The sequence below is a fragment of the Eublepharis macularius genome, chromosome 5, assembly GCF_028583425.1.
Source record: "Eublepharis macularius isolate TG4126 chromosome 5, MPM_Emac_v1.0, whole genome shotgun sequence".
Lineage (NCBI taxonomy): Eukaryota > Metazoa > Chordata > Lepidosauria > Squamata > Eublepharidae > Eublepharis > Eublepharis macularius.
In genome coordinates this window covers 84,813,756-84,826,965 of record NC_072794.1, presented here as the reverse complement: position 1 = coordinate 84,826,965, position 13,210 = coordinate 84,813,756, and the positions used below count along the sequence as shown (strand labels likewise).

Genomic DNA, 13,210 nt, shown 5'->3' with positions numbered 1-13,210 from the left:
GTGATGCTATACCTCCCTGTCTCAAGTGAGCTGAGCTTCTGCTCCTCCCTGCCTTGGCCTCCCAGCCAGGCTGCTCCAGAGCCCTGTCTTTTTCTTGGGGGGAATTTTCTCAACCCCTGGCATCCCACAGCAAAGTGGTCTGCCCCACCTCACTTTAGGCACAAACCTTGACTCCTCCTCCTCTCCATCTCACCCAACGGGATCGGTCCTCTCATGTGAGGGTTGTCTCCCCTTCTGCTCTCGGTGGCTCCCCTCTGTTGGCCAGCTTGGTGTTGTAAGCGAAGTGACTTTACAACCTCCTCTCTGTTTTCAGTCTCATATGCCAGTTTTATCCACCCAAGCAGGGTAAGTGGATCATCTTGCACCATGACTTTGTCCACTAAGACTGGTTTCAAGCCAGCACGGAAAAACTCCACCTTCACCGATTGAGTCCAATCTTGAACTTTGGCAGCACATGCTCTGAACTCAGCTGCAAATTCACGCACCAGGTGCTTTCCCTGCCACATGCACTTCAGTTTCATTCTTGCTTTCTCCTCATTGAGGGGATCTTCATACTATGCCTGCATTGTACGCATGAAGGGTCTCACGCCCTGAAGCTCTGAGGCCCAAGTGGTGTAGAGAGTTATATACCATTTAGCTGCTTCTTCCCCTAAGCGGGAGCCCAAGTAGCTCACCCAGCTGGCTTTGTCAGGGCAGGTGTGATCCCATTTTTTCAAGAATTCTGCCACTCGCACTAGGAAGTACCCCAACTCCTCTGGGTACCCTTCAAAGTGGGCTTCTAATTTCCATAGCCCCCATGGGGATTGGTCCAACTGAGATTCTCGCTGGGCACGTGGGTTGGGCTGGTGGGCCAGCTGGCACTGGGGCTCCTTGCACGTCTGGGGGAAGGACGGGTGGCTGGCCTTGGGGTGCCGGTGCTCCTTGCCCATCTGGAAGGGCAGCAGATGGGGTAGGCTGCTGGTCTCCTTGCAGCTGGACAGCTTGTCCTAACAGCTCACCGAGGCCTCCCAGCTGTTCCGGTGGGATAGCAACTAGCAGTCACTGTTGAACATTTTCTATGAACATATGCATGTGGATGAGATTTCTAATGTATGTATACACATCATTCCTCAGCTTTCCCATCTCAGCCCAAAGCTCAGCCCCTCCATCAAGGGAGGTCGCTCCCCTTTCCCCCTAGTTCCTCTCTTCCATCGGAGGAATCTTCTGAGGACTCTTCCAAGGACTCTTCCCCCTTGGACTCTGGCTCATCTGCAGGATCTTCAAAGCTTCCCTCAACTGATGCGGTGTCTCCAGCCAATGCTCCCATGCTGGGCCCACACTCTTTGTCGGGATCTTTAAGGCTTCCCTCAGTTGGCCACCATGCCTCAGAGTTAGGAATCTAAGGTGAGTTAGGGTTAAAGAATGGCAGTCCTAGCAATCTGTAAGGATGCCAGGCAACTCTCAAGAAACTTCACTTCATGAGTAAAAGTTCTTTATTGATAAGATGCCAGTATCCCACACTTATGCCATCTTTGCTAGGACTGGCGACTACAGACAAGTATCATGCAAATATAGGTCCCACAAGGCTACTTCTAATTCCTCCCCCCCTTTATCCTAACGGTTCTCTAACTTTGCATTCAAGAAAATAGGCTGTGTGATTCATGGACTGCTCAATGGCTGCTTCCACACACGTTGGATAATCCACTTTCAATACGCTTTAATGAAGATTTGAAACTGATTTTCTATGTGTGGAACACAAAATCCACTTCTAAAGGATAACTAAAATGCATTGAAAGTGCATTATTTAACATGTGTGGAAACGGCCAACGTTGAGCAGGCTCTCAGGCTCCCAGGCTCGGAAGAGATTACAGGCTTGGGAGAGATTACAACAGGAACAAACACCTTTTGTTCTCAGTTTCTCACCCCAGGTTCAAATAACAGAAACACTCCAACAGTACCAGCTTCAGCTGCAGGGGGCATTGAATATGACAGGTGATCCTGAGCACCTGACAGCAACTTCCTTACAAGTGTGGAGGGGATGAGGGCAGCAAGGACATGCTTTTGGACGTTGTTCTCTCTTACTTTGATGCTGCACATTGCTGCTTTCACAGTGGGGGTGGCTTTTCCCACTTCCATGTGGAAGCACCATAGCATCAACTTCCTACAGCAATATCTCTTGTAACACAAACCTACTGGACTGTTTGATAGTTGGTTGATTGGATATGCATCAGGTTGACTGAAGATTCAATGCACAACCAAACTATACAAATTGTACCACAGTTTGCAACTCATTGCTGTCCAGTCTGGTGTAGGTATCATTTCTCTTTTGCCTCACTGTTCCTGAGTTGAGAATTATATCACTATTCCAGATTTAACATTTTGTCTCCTTGCTGCCATGTAACAACCATGGTTGTAGATAACACAGCCATACACAGCTGTGTTTCAGTGGCCAGTTATTACTTTACTATGCAAGAAAAAAAATCAACTGGATAAGTGTTTGTCAGTATATTTCTCAAAGACAGACCTGACCAGACCCGGTAACTGAATCCCCATCTAGTGCTTCAGGCTTTGTGATTATTGACATTTTGGGTTGTTTCCACACCAGCCATTTAGTCTGGAGTTGCTGTGATTTGTTCATTTAGTTTTTACAGACAATGCAAATGACATCATAGGTGATCTGTTACGCTTCAGTATTTTCTGTGTTGTGTCTGTCTTTTTTCAGGCCTGATTTGTAGTGATATCTAAAATGTGTAATTGCAGGTCCAGGCTGTCCCATATGAACAGTCAAAGTGCTGAAGTTTCCCTAGGGCTTCTGTCCCTTTAAAATTTCAACTTTTCTTTTTTCCTTAATTACTTATGTCCTGTTCTCTCCTGCAGCCAGGCCATTTCTCATGGTATTCATGAATCAATGGTATATTTTCAGCTTAATTACTTTTTGCACTTTGTAGTTATCCAAAAACACTAATCTCTTAAAAATGTATATATAACTATGGCCATGATTGTGTAATGTCAATAGAGGCTAGTCTGGAAAGATCATGGAGTTGTTTGTTTGAAAACAAAGGGGCAAAAGGAAAACTAGGACCTTTGCTGAAGCAGACTTACTTCCAAAAAGAAGTGTGCTTAGATCTTGCCTGATGATAGATTTTAATTGGAAATGTAGTGCTGAATTAAGTACTGTGTGGCACCCCCATTTCAATTCCACTTGTGATTGAAAGTGGGAAAGAAATTCTTCAGCAGTACAAAGAGGTTGTAGTGTGGAATCACTTTTGGGAAAATGTACATGGTAGAGCCCTTCTTTGATTGTACATTTTCAGTATGCAGGTTAAAAAAAAATTCCTTGCTCCTAGTAGAAAACTAGCCCATCTAGGAGGTGACTAGGCTTCATGCAGAAGTAGCATTCAAATAAGGGACTCTCTCCAGAATTCTGAAGTGATATACTTCCGGGTGGGCATGTAACTTTTCCCCTGAATGTCCAGATTCCCCCTTGTTCTTCTCAAGGTCTTTTTGGATATAGTGACATCTTTTATTCATTAAATGTGATGAACATTTCTTTTGAAAAAGTGCCCATGTAGTTCTCCAATTTTTCACATCCTGGAGCACAAACAAAACATGAGATTGTGTAGGATGCAGTAAATCTCAAACCTCACCATGTAGGTTTCCATTAAGAAAGAATAATCAACATGCAAAAAAAAGGGGGGAGGGGTGACTTTGTTACATAAAAAATGAACATTCGAATCAAGTTTTGCCTGAGGCTAGTATCGAGTGATTTACGAGCATATCAGGGGAAGATATGTGGCTTAATGGTAGAGAACATACTTTGCATGTGGAAGGTCCCAGGTTCAATCCCCAGCGTCTCCAGTTGAAAAGATCCATAACAGGTATTAGGAAAGACTTTATCTGCCTGAGACCCAAGAGCATCACTACCAGTCAAAAAAGATATTAGATCATTCATGAGCTTATCATAGAAAATGTAACACTCACCACGAAGACTGAATGCTTAATCCAAATAAAAGCAAAGACATTTTTTTAAACTTTAGTGAAGTCAAGTTTTATCTCCTTATTTGTCCCAAATCTAGTATATTGCAGCACTGACTGTGGTTATCTATCCTCATTTCCTAGGATGATCTTCTATGCTAGTGGAGGTACCACATAATCTTACATATTTCTGATTACTTAATCTTCATATATGGTAAAAGTAGAATTGCTTTCCATACCTGAAAAGAAATAGGCCTTGAAGCCTCTACCTGCTATGTTAAAGTCTGATTTGAACACAACCAGCAGTTCATGTGTGGAAGAGACCACATCTGGAGGCTTCATATTCCCACAGTAGTGACTGAGAAGTGTATCCCTCATGGTAGGCCCATCAAAGATGGCCACATAATCAAAATTACACTGTTCATTATTTTCCATTTGGAAGTCAACAAAAACCAGTTTGATGACAGAATTCGAAGTTGCCTGGATGACCCAAAGGCATTCAGCATTGTTGGGGTAATTCTCAGGATAATCAGGGCTTGTTATTGATCCAGAAAGGCCTGTGAGCACACCCCCGCAGACATCTGGAAGCAAGAAAGTATTCCATATTAAAATAAAGCACACACACACACACACAGAGCTTACGGTCTGAAAGAGGTTGCTGCTCTCCATCCCTCCAAATTAAACAAGACAACTAAAACAAAGCAAGGAAACACTGTAAAAGTACAAATAGTGTATACCCCAATGATTTTCCATTGCAATCTTTAGCATCCTTTCTCAATAAATTGCATCATTATGGTTTCCAATCTGAATGCCTTCCTGAAAAATGTTGAGAAGATATCTGCCAATAAAGAATGCTAATTATGCAGATATATGTATAATCACATTAAAAGTATTAAGAAATTTAATAAAGATTTGATAATGGTGAAGTTCAAGAGCTAGAATGTTCTAAAGCGTTGGTGCAAATGACTTTAATAATACAAAAAATATAGTGTGATAATTCTGTTTTCTTCATTCAGTTTTCATGGCATTGCTTATATGAATATTGTTTTTATTGCAATTTGTAGTATATTGTTTCATTGCATTGTTGATATGTATATTATTTTTATTGCAGTTTGTGGTAAGTTTTTTTATTGCATTGTTTTTGTGACTCTCACCTTGACTCTCAGGAAAATAATTCAGTTTTTTTCATTAAAGAAATCAGGAAGTAGTGAATATTGTGACAGCTTGCAGGAAGACCAAGGTGTCAGATATGAATGGTATGAGGTACTAATTGTATATTCTAGGAAATAAGTTCTACAACAATTGGTTAGTGTGGCCATACTCTAATGGCCCAAACATCTAGTAACATATTAATGCTTTGGAGATCATGAAGATCTCATGGATCTCATGAGAGCCTGTTTGGTGTATAGGTTAAGAGCGTGGGACTCTAATCTGGAGAACTGGGTTTGATTCCCCACTCCTCTGCTTGAAACCAGCTGGGTGACCTTGGATCAGCCACAGCTTCTAGGAGCTCTCTCAGCACCACCCACCTCACAGGGTGTTTTGTTCTGGAGATAATAATGACATATTTTGTAAACCACTCTAAGTGGGTGTTAAGTCATCCTGAAGGGCGGTATATAAATCGATCATTATCATTATCATTATCATTATCATTATCATTATCATTATCATTATCATTATCATTAGCGAGAAGGATGAGCCAAGGTTACTTCTGTATTTACTTTCTATAGGGTATATTTTATCAGTATTGAAAAGGGGACAGTCATAATCCAAAGCATTCCTCACTCAGCTCTTTAAAGAAAAGATGGGATTCTTTTATGATAGTCAATTAGTTGATAGATATGTAGATCACACCAAGATTGTTCTAAAGAAAGCAGAGGATTAGACCTCCCAGAATGCTGTTGGTACCTTATTTGCAGGTAAAGTGCTTCAGGGAGAGATGCTGCTTAGGAACCAGTAGAGAGAAGTGGCTGGTGTGTGTAAGAGTAGACTAAGAGTAAGAGCTGGGTGAGAAAGGAAAAAGAATCAGTGTTGTATGCATGAGAGCAAGATCTGGCTCCAATAACACCTTAAAGACCAAGGAGATTTCCAAGGTCTTTTAAGGTGCTATTAGACCCAGCTCTTACTCTTCGACTGCAGACCAACATGGCTACCCACCTGAAACTATGTTGTATGTGTGTGTGGAAAGCAGGCCATTATACCCCAATCAGGTTTCTATGTTGTAAATGAATATCTGGATAAGCCTTCATAAGTCTCTGAGGGAGGGGTTCAAGTTCATGGAGTTTGAGAAACACTGGTAAATCCCCCTGTTTTCCAAAGCAAAATGCCGTTAACAAAAGCAAGAGTTTTATGTTTTTCATGCAGGCTGCTGTTCTCAAGTGGCTTTCTCTGGAATTGTCTCACTGAAATCAGCAAGGTTTATTACACAGAAAATGACTTGCAGATCACAGCCTGAGTTCCCATTGTTAGGTCAATTTCTGCTTTCAATTAGGTCAAGGCATTCATAAAGAAGCAATAAAAATGGAAAGAGAGAGCAGAAGTCAACTTGAAACCCCCCTTCCTGCTGCTGCTGGCCCCTGAGATAGCAAGCACCCAACTTTACTCTTGAATCTCTGGATGAGTGTTCAGGAAATACTTCTGACAGGGGAAAAGAAAATGCATTTGCAGTTATAATCCGTGCATTATTTTCTTGAAATCACCAAGAATAAGCACAATAGACCTTGAGCACACAATGATACCATTTGCATGGGACCATTCTGGAGCTGAGCCACAGTTTAATCTGGAAAAACAAAACATGGCCACTCAATAAAGCAATTTAAGCAAGGACTTTCAAATGCTCTGGAAATCTGGAATCCAAAAGTGATTGCTAAGGTAGATTTAAACTACATTTCAGGAATAGCTCTTTGACTATAAGAAGACTTGGATCAGGGACCAAACACTGTCAGAGATTCTGTGCTACATTAAGAAAGAAGTTATATCAGCATGTGTTAGTAGCTGTCAGCTGCAACATTCTACATGGTTTCCAGATTACTGAATGCTGGGGCCTGCTAAAGGTTTGCCATATTTTCTTATTCTCTCTCTCCCAGTCCAGAGATACATGCAACAGTATCTCTTCTTTAAATCTCTCTTCAAAATCCACCTTTTCTGTAACACCCTAATCCTCATCCCCAACTGCCAACAACTCTAAGGAAGTATAATGAAACTAACAACAACAACAATAATAATCTACCTGCCTGGTGTATTTTTAAACCCATCCTTTCTCCAAAATGATCAGGGCAATTATATTATCTTCTCTTACATTTTGTCTTCATAACAGGCCTGTAAGGTAGGTTCAACTGAAGCCATGACTGGTCCAGGATCTCCCAAAGAGCTTAATGGAAAGACGGTAATTTTTTAGCCTGGATCTCAGCATTCCTAGTCCAATCCACTACTCACTACAAAGCACCATCTCTCAATCTGGTAATATCTCTCGACTTCCTTTTTCTGAACATGTTGATTCTATGTAGCCATGGTGCTCCTCTGTGGCTTCCACACAGTAAATGTCTTTTTCACAGCATCCACACAGCACTTGAGCATTTGAGCACCTTCTGGCTCCCCATCCCCCACTTTGCCAAGTACCTGATTAGGGATGATCTTTTCCCTTCCTTGAAAGATCACAATCAAAGTATGTTTGCACCCCATGTAAATGGGAAGGTATGGATTTTTCAGATACTGCTAATTTCAGCAGCTTTTTCTTTCCCCCAATTACCCAAGGCCACCATCCCTCCTGTGCTACTCAAGGCCTTTTTTAAAAAAACTGCTACAGTGAGATGTCAATTATTGATTTTATTTCAAAAAGACATTTGGTGATGTGGGAGCAGGAAATGGTGGCTGTGGGTGAAGGAAAGTATGGGGGAAAGCACCATAGGGCATTCTATTGTTACTGTGACTGCCTCTGCATTCACAGCAGCAATGAGAGAGCCAATACAGTGTAGTAGTTAGAGTGTCAGACTAGGATCTGAGAACTCCAGGTTTGAATCCCCACTGTTCCATGGAATCTTGCTGGGTTGTTGTGAGAATAAATAGAGGAGAAGTGAACAATGTAAAACAATTTTGGTCTCCATTGAGAAGAAAAGCAGGGTATAAATGAAGTAAATAAATCAATAAATGAGAGCCACACAGAGAACTGTCACCATGTGGAAGCACCCATACCCACATGCAGCATTTAGGTTGTGAGGCCATCAGGGCAGACGTTTAGAAAAGCCCCTGAGATATTACCATGCCTGAGCAGATCCCAATAAGCAAAGTCATAGAACTGACAAATTTACTCTGAGTCATTGCTTGGGAAACAATGACCTAAGAGGATGATAGGACAAATTGACTTTTTAAATAAGGCTTTCAACCAGTTCTATATTTTAGGAAATTAACCATCTTGCTTTTAACCAGTTAACTAAACAATTAAAATTAACATTGAACTTATCTCAATAAAGCTATTTTTTTTTCTTTTGAGGACAGTTAATCACGGTAGCAGTTCCTTTTTTCTAAACAACATAGGAAAATCATTGGGAAAATAGCTGAATCAAGAGATTCTCATAGAATTTGTTTAAATTGTCCTTCCCCTGCCCACTGACTATCCTTTAGTAGGAAAACCACTTATGAAGCAGTTCTCCATTCTTTGCAGTTAAGGAAATAACAGATAATTTAATACGTAATTATTTCTAAATTCAGTCTTTCAGATGTTTTTTTTTTAAAAAATCCCTTGCTAATACTGGAATTATTTCATCTTATTTGGTACTAATTTTTAAAGGATGTTTTGGCACCAAAGATGCAATAGATATCAAAAAACATTAACTACTAGAGATTTACCCAAATGCCCATCCTAATTTTGCTTCTATCTCTCCCCCCACCCCACCCCCGGTGATTTTCCAGGGGGTCTGCAAAAGGGGACCAATGTTCAGCTGACTTAACTGGTGTGGTGATCATGACAGTCTGGTCGCATTCCTTTTTTCCTATTATTTAAACAAAACTACCAGAGTGAGGGCAGGAAATACTGCCTTACACCCTGTTTTGACTTCAGACACTTCAGGTGTCATCACATATAAGCAAAATAACGTAAACATGACATAAATAAATTTTGTTGGCTATGTAGTGTCAAGAAGCTCAAGAGAGAAAGGCAATGAGTTTGGGCTACATGATAAGTCTGAAGCATTTGCCAAATCTGACTGAGGGCATTCCCTGCTGTCCCCCTATGTGTGGTTTAAAGAGCAGAGAAAAACAAAAGGTATGTAGCAGTGAGAGCAAGCACAGGTGCTGCCCATGTTGAAATGGATGAAAAGTGAGGAAGTAGATTTGGGGGGAGCTTTCATTAAATGTTTCACACACACAAGCAAAGTTCTCATTTTTAATTTAAAAAACTGCCTCTGAGCATTCAGTTCCAAGAGACCTGCAAAGTCAACATTGCTTTTTGAAGGAATTGAAGGGAGAGGAAATAAAGGCCTCAGACTTGAACAGAAGAAAGTATTTAATTATTGGCTACTTTCGAATTATTTGAGTTTCCTACTGTCCTCAGTTCTGGAAGAGGAGAATGTACCAAGACAAAACACTGGCCAGCTACAGCAAGTAGGATGTGTGTTACCTGTCTCTGTGCTAGGACCTCTCAGTATATTAGGAAACATGAGGGTCATTGGGATCTTGAGGGTCATTGGGATCATGAGGGTTAGAGGTTTGCTTGGCATCCAAGTCCCTACATGGAGAGTATAGTGTCTAGGCTTAGCAGGGTTGCCATCTCCAAGTTGGGAAATTCCTGGAGATTTGGGGGTGAAACCTGGAGATGGCAGAGTTTGGGTAGGGAAAGGACCTCACCATCGTATAATTCCAGAGTCCACCCTCCAAAGCAGCCATTTTCTCCAGGTGAACTGATCTCTGTGGCCTGGAGATCAATTGTAATTCCGGGAGATCTCCAGCCACCACCTGGAGGCTGGCAACCCTAATGCTTAGGGTGCCCAAAAGCAGTGGCCTGAGACAGAGACAATCAACAAGCAGAATACACAGCTCTGCTGGTCAGAAAAAGGAAGGTCAGGCTCCCAGTGGTTTACAGCAGGTCTCCAAGCCAAACATTTCACATTGCCTGCTGATTGCAGGGGCCAATAGTGCCCACCTCTTTGGACTGCTAAAGAGGGTTTTGAGGCCTGCCCATAAACTAAAAGAGTTTAACTTAAAGACATGTATGTTTTTTTGTGTTCTTTCTTTACTTTCAGGAGGGCCATATTTTGGTTTCCCATTTGTTACTGTCTGTTGATCTGATCTGATTATTATTGTGGTTCTGTTACTGCTGTTTTAAAATCTATTTTATGGCTTGTCCAAGTTTTCATAGGACTGGTGCCTTGTATTTTATTGATTATATAGCTCTTTGGTTTGCTGTGGCTTTTTATTGTTGTTAACTGCTTCTAACACTTTTGGGAAGAGGCAGCCTACAAATGTTTTAAATTAGTAACAAATCAGCACAGTCTCTCCTTACCTCAGGCATTCAGGTTCCTGGTTCATACCCAGAACTTCTGACAACTACAATCTTCCCCTTGCATCCAATTTGCTTCTGCCATGTCTTGCTTCATTCCCTTATTGTTTTGTGTGCCTGGAAGTGTTTGCCCCATTGTACTTTCCAGTCATTGTTTGCAGCTGCCCATTCGATTTCTCTCTGGTGCCCCATTTTGCCTGCTCTTGTTCTTGCCTGGTGGTATTCATACTGCCCTGCCTATCTCTAGAGTAATGGATTTGTCTAACCACTTGAAGAATTTTTTGTTTCCACTCAATCTTTTGGTATAAGACTTTGCTGTCTTCACTGTCACTTGTCCTTCTAGAACCCTGGCTCCTCATCCCTCTCTCCTTAGGAACCCAGACCTTCAAGGTACCACTGGATTTACCACTGAATGACATAGCAACATTTTGGAAAAACTCAGGTTGATGGCAATTCTAACCTTTTTGGTAAACTGCAGAGAATCCTTGGCTGGCCACATGCTTATCTGAGTGAAAGATTATGGTCATGATGTTCCAGGATGATGTAAATGGTGGAGGAAAGGTTTTGCCACAGAATTTGCCTAGGAGGTTTCCTTGGTCTTCTGAGACCCCATTATAGATCTTGAGATAGTCGTATTCACAGCTGTCATGGTATTCCAGATCAAAGTGATGGAAGGTGAGCAGAACAGAGGATCCTTCTGTTACCACTATGAGCCACATGCAGTCTGTGTCATATGGGTAGAATCCAGGGAAATTTGGGCTTGAGACATTGCCGTGTGGTGCAGAGAGAATGCCACCACATTTAATGCCTATAGGAAGTGCAAACATTTGAAAAGTAACCCAGATTACTTTTTCAGTCTGGAAGATGGAGTAGCCCACTATTTTTATAAGCATTATTTATTGAATGTCCCAGCCACTGGTAGTATTGACTTGTACTATGTAATCCGTCTTGAGTCACATTGGGAAAGGTGGTCTATAAATAACTTAAATAAATAAAACTACTTGAAGTACTTCTTTACACAATGGATAATCAATAAAGAATTCACTACCGCAGGGTGTAGTGATGAACACTGGATAGCATCAAAAGAGGACTAGATAATTTCATGGATGAAAGGTCTATCAGCAGCTGTTGGCTGAAATGACTAAACGGAACTATTTTTCCCCACTGATGGGCAGCATGTGCAGCCCCCAATGGGCAAACAGCACCTCCTGGAGCCATTTTAGATTGGTACAAGGGGCAGGCTGAAGCCCCCTCTTCCTATGTGCTGCAGTCCTGATCCAAATTGGGGCCATGTATGCTTAGGAAACAAGTTCCCTTGCAGCTGATGCATGACTCTCTGAAGTCAAAGTCAGGCCAGGGGAACTCAAACACAACATGTTAAAAATCATAATGTGTAGCTTTGCTCTCAGTTTTGCAGCACCCTCAGCTGGCCTGCTTGTTACTCACGGCATGTTTAAATGTCCATAGCAATAAATCCAAAACTTTATTACATGGTAAAAATTACATTTTATTTATATATTTATTTAAATATTTATATCCTGCCTTACCCCATGGTTCAAGTCAGCTAACAAACTTAAATTCAAAATATAGAATAAAATCCCCAAATAACTTTCTGCCTCCAGTAAAAATGCTACACCAATATAATACACTGTTAAAAACAGAATTTTAAAAGCTTCTAGTCACTTCCCCATATCCATAGCTCTACTGAAATCAGTGAATTTTTGTCCTCATTCTTCAAATTGTGTCTTGGTACCCCCCGGGCTGGACCTAAGGTGCTGTTCCTTGAACGGAAGGTGTTTCCTTCCTCTTGCACAAGGAGAGCTGCCGTTTTCCCACTCAAGGCACAGCCCCATGCACCAGAGACCATGCTGTTCCTGATGGACCCACAGCCTTTAGGAACAGGGGTCTTGGGTGGCACATGAGGCTGCAGAAGACAGGAAGAAGCAGGAAGGATCCGTTCCGTGAGTGCAGCTCTCTTCATAGTTCTTTGGCTGCAATTTGCTTTCCTTATTATGAGTAGTCTTGAGTTCATAGTCTGAGGCTTGTAATCCACCACACTGAACCCAGGAACTCTTATGGATATGAGAACTCAGACATGCATACCGAGTTTCTCTGTTCATTCCAATGAAGGACACTTGTGAGTATGTACATTTCCTTTTCACTATTGGATCCATTCCCTTAACAGAATTAACTGGGGCAGTTTACATATGCAGAAGATCCTTGTGCTCAACTGATTGTACATGAATGTATGTATGGACTGGGGTACATATATGTACAATAAGTTTGTAAGCCCCTGATTTTAAAGATATGCAAAGTGTATAGACAGAGCAGACCACGGACCTCTGCAAAAGAAGCATATCGTGCACTCCCATGATCTAAAGACAGGCAAGCACAATCTTGTGAGCTGACCCAGAACATAGCCCCCCAAAGCTTTACCTTACCTTTCCTGGCGCTTATCCCATTCGTTACACACAAGAAAGTTATAGTGACAAGATGTTTGAGAAGCATGCACTGCATCCTTTGACACAGGTATGGAGAGACAATGGCCCTAGTGCCAGAAAATAGCAAAAGTATTCTCAATACAGCCTATCGGAGAGGGGGAAAATAGCTGGAGGCCTGTCGAATTAATAATGGAATGAATAATTCATCGCTTGTTTGAATTAGTAACCTGATCTGTTCTTTGCTTCCTTCACTCGGTTTTAACGATCTGGATCAAATGTCCCTAGATTTACACTGTACCGGGTACCTTGTCAATACACTATA

At 41.6% G+C, this 13,210-nt stretch overlaps 1 protein-coding gene across 1 annotated transcript in view; it reads right to left on the bottom strand.

Annotated features, from left to right (window-relative positions):
* Positions 1–12,964, bottom strand: part of CDCP2 (CUB domain containing protein 2) — a 41,848-nt gene extending 28,884 nt beyond the window's left edge. The window contains exons 1-3 of the mRNA XM_054980688.1: positions 12,889–12,964; positions 10,908–11,255; positions 4,194–4,535 (exon numbers count right to left, since the gene is read on the bottom strand). Coding sequence (XP_054836663.1) covers positions 4,194–4,535; positions 10,908–11,255; positions 12,889–12,964 — 766 coding nt within the window. The remainder of the gene's footprint in view (positions 1–4,193; positions 4,536–10,907; positions 11,256–12,888) is intronic.
* Between the last annotated feature and the right edge of the window lie 246 nt (positions 12,965–13,210).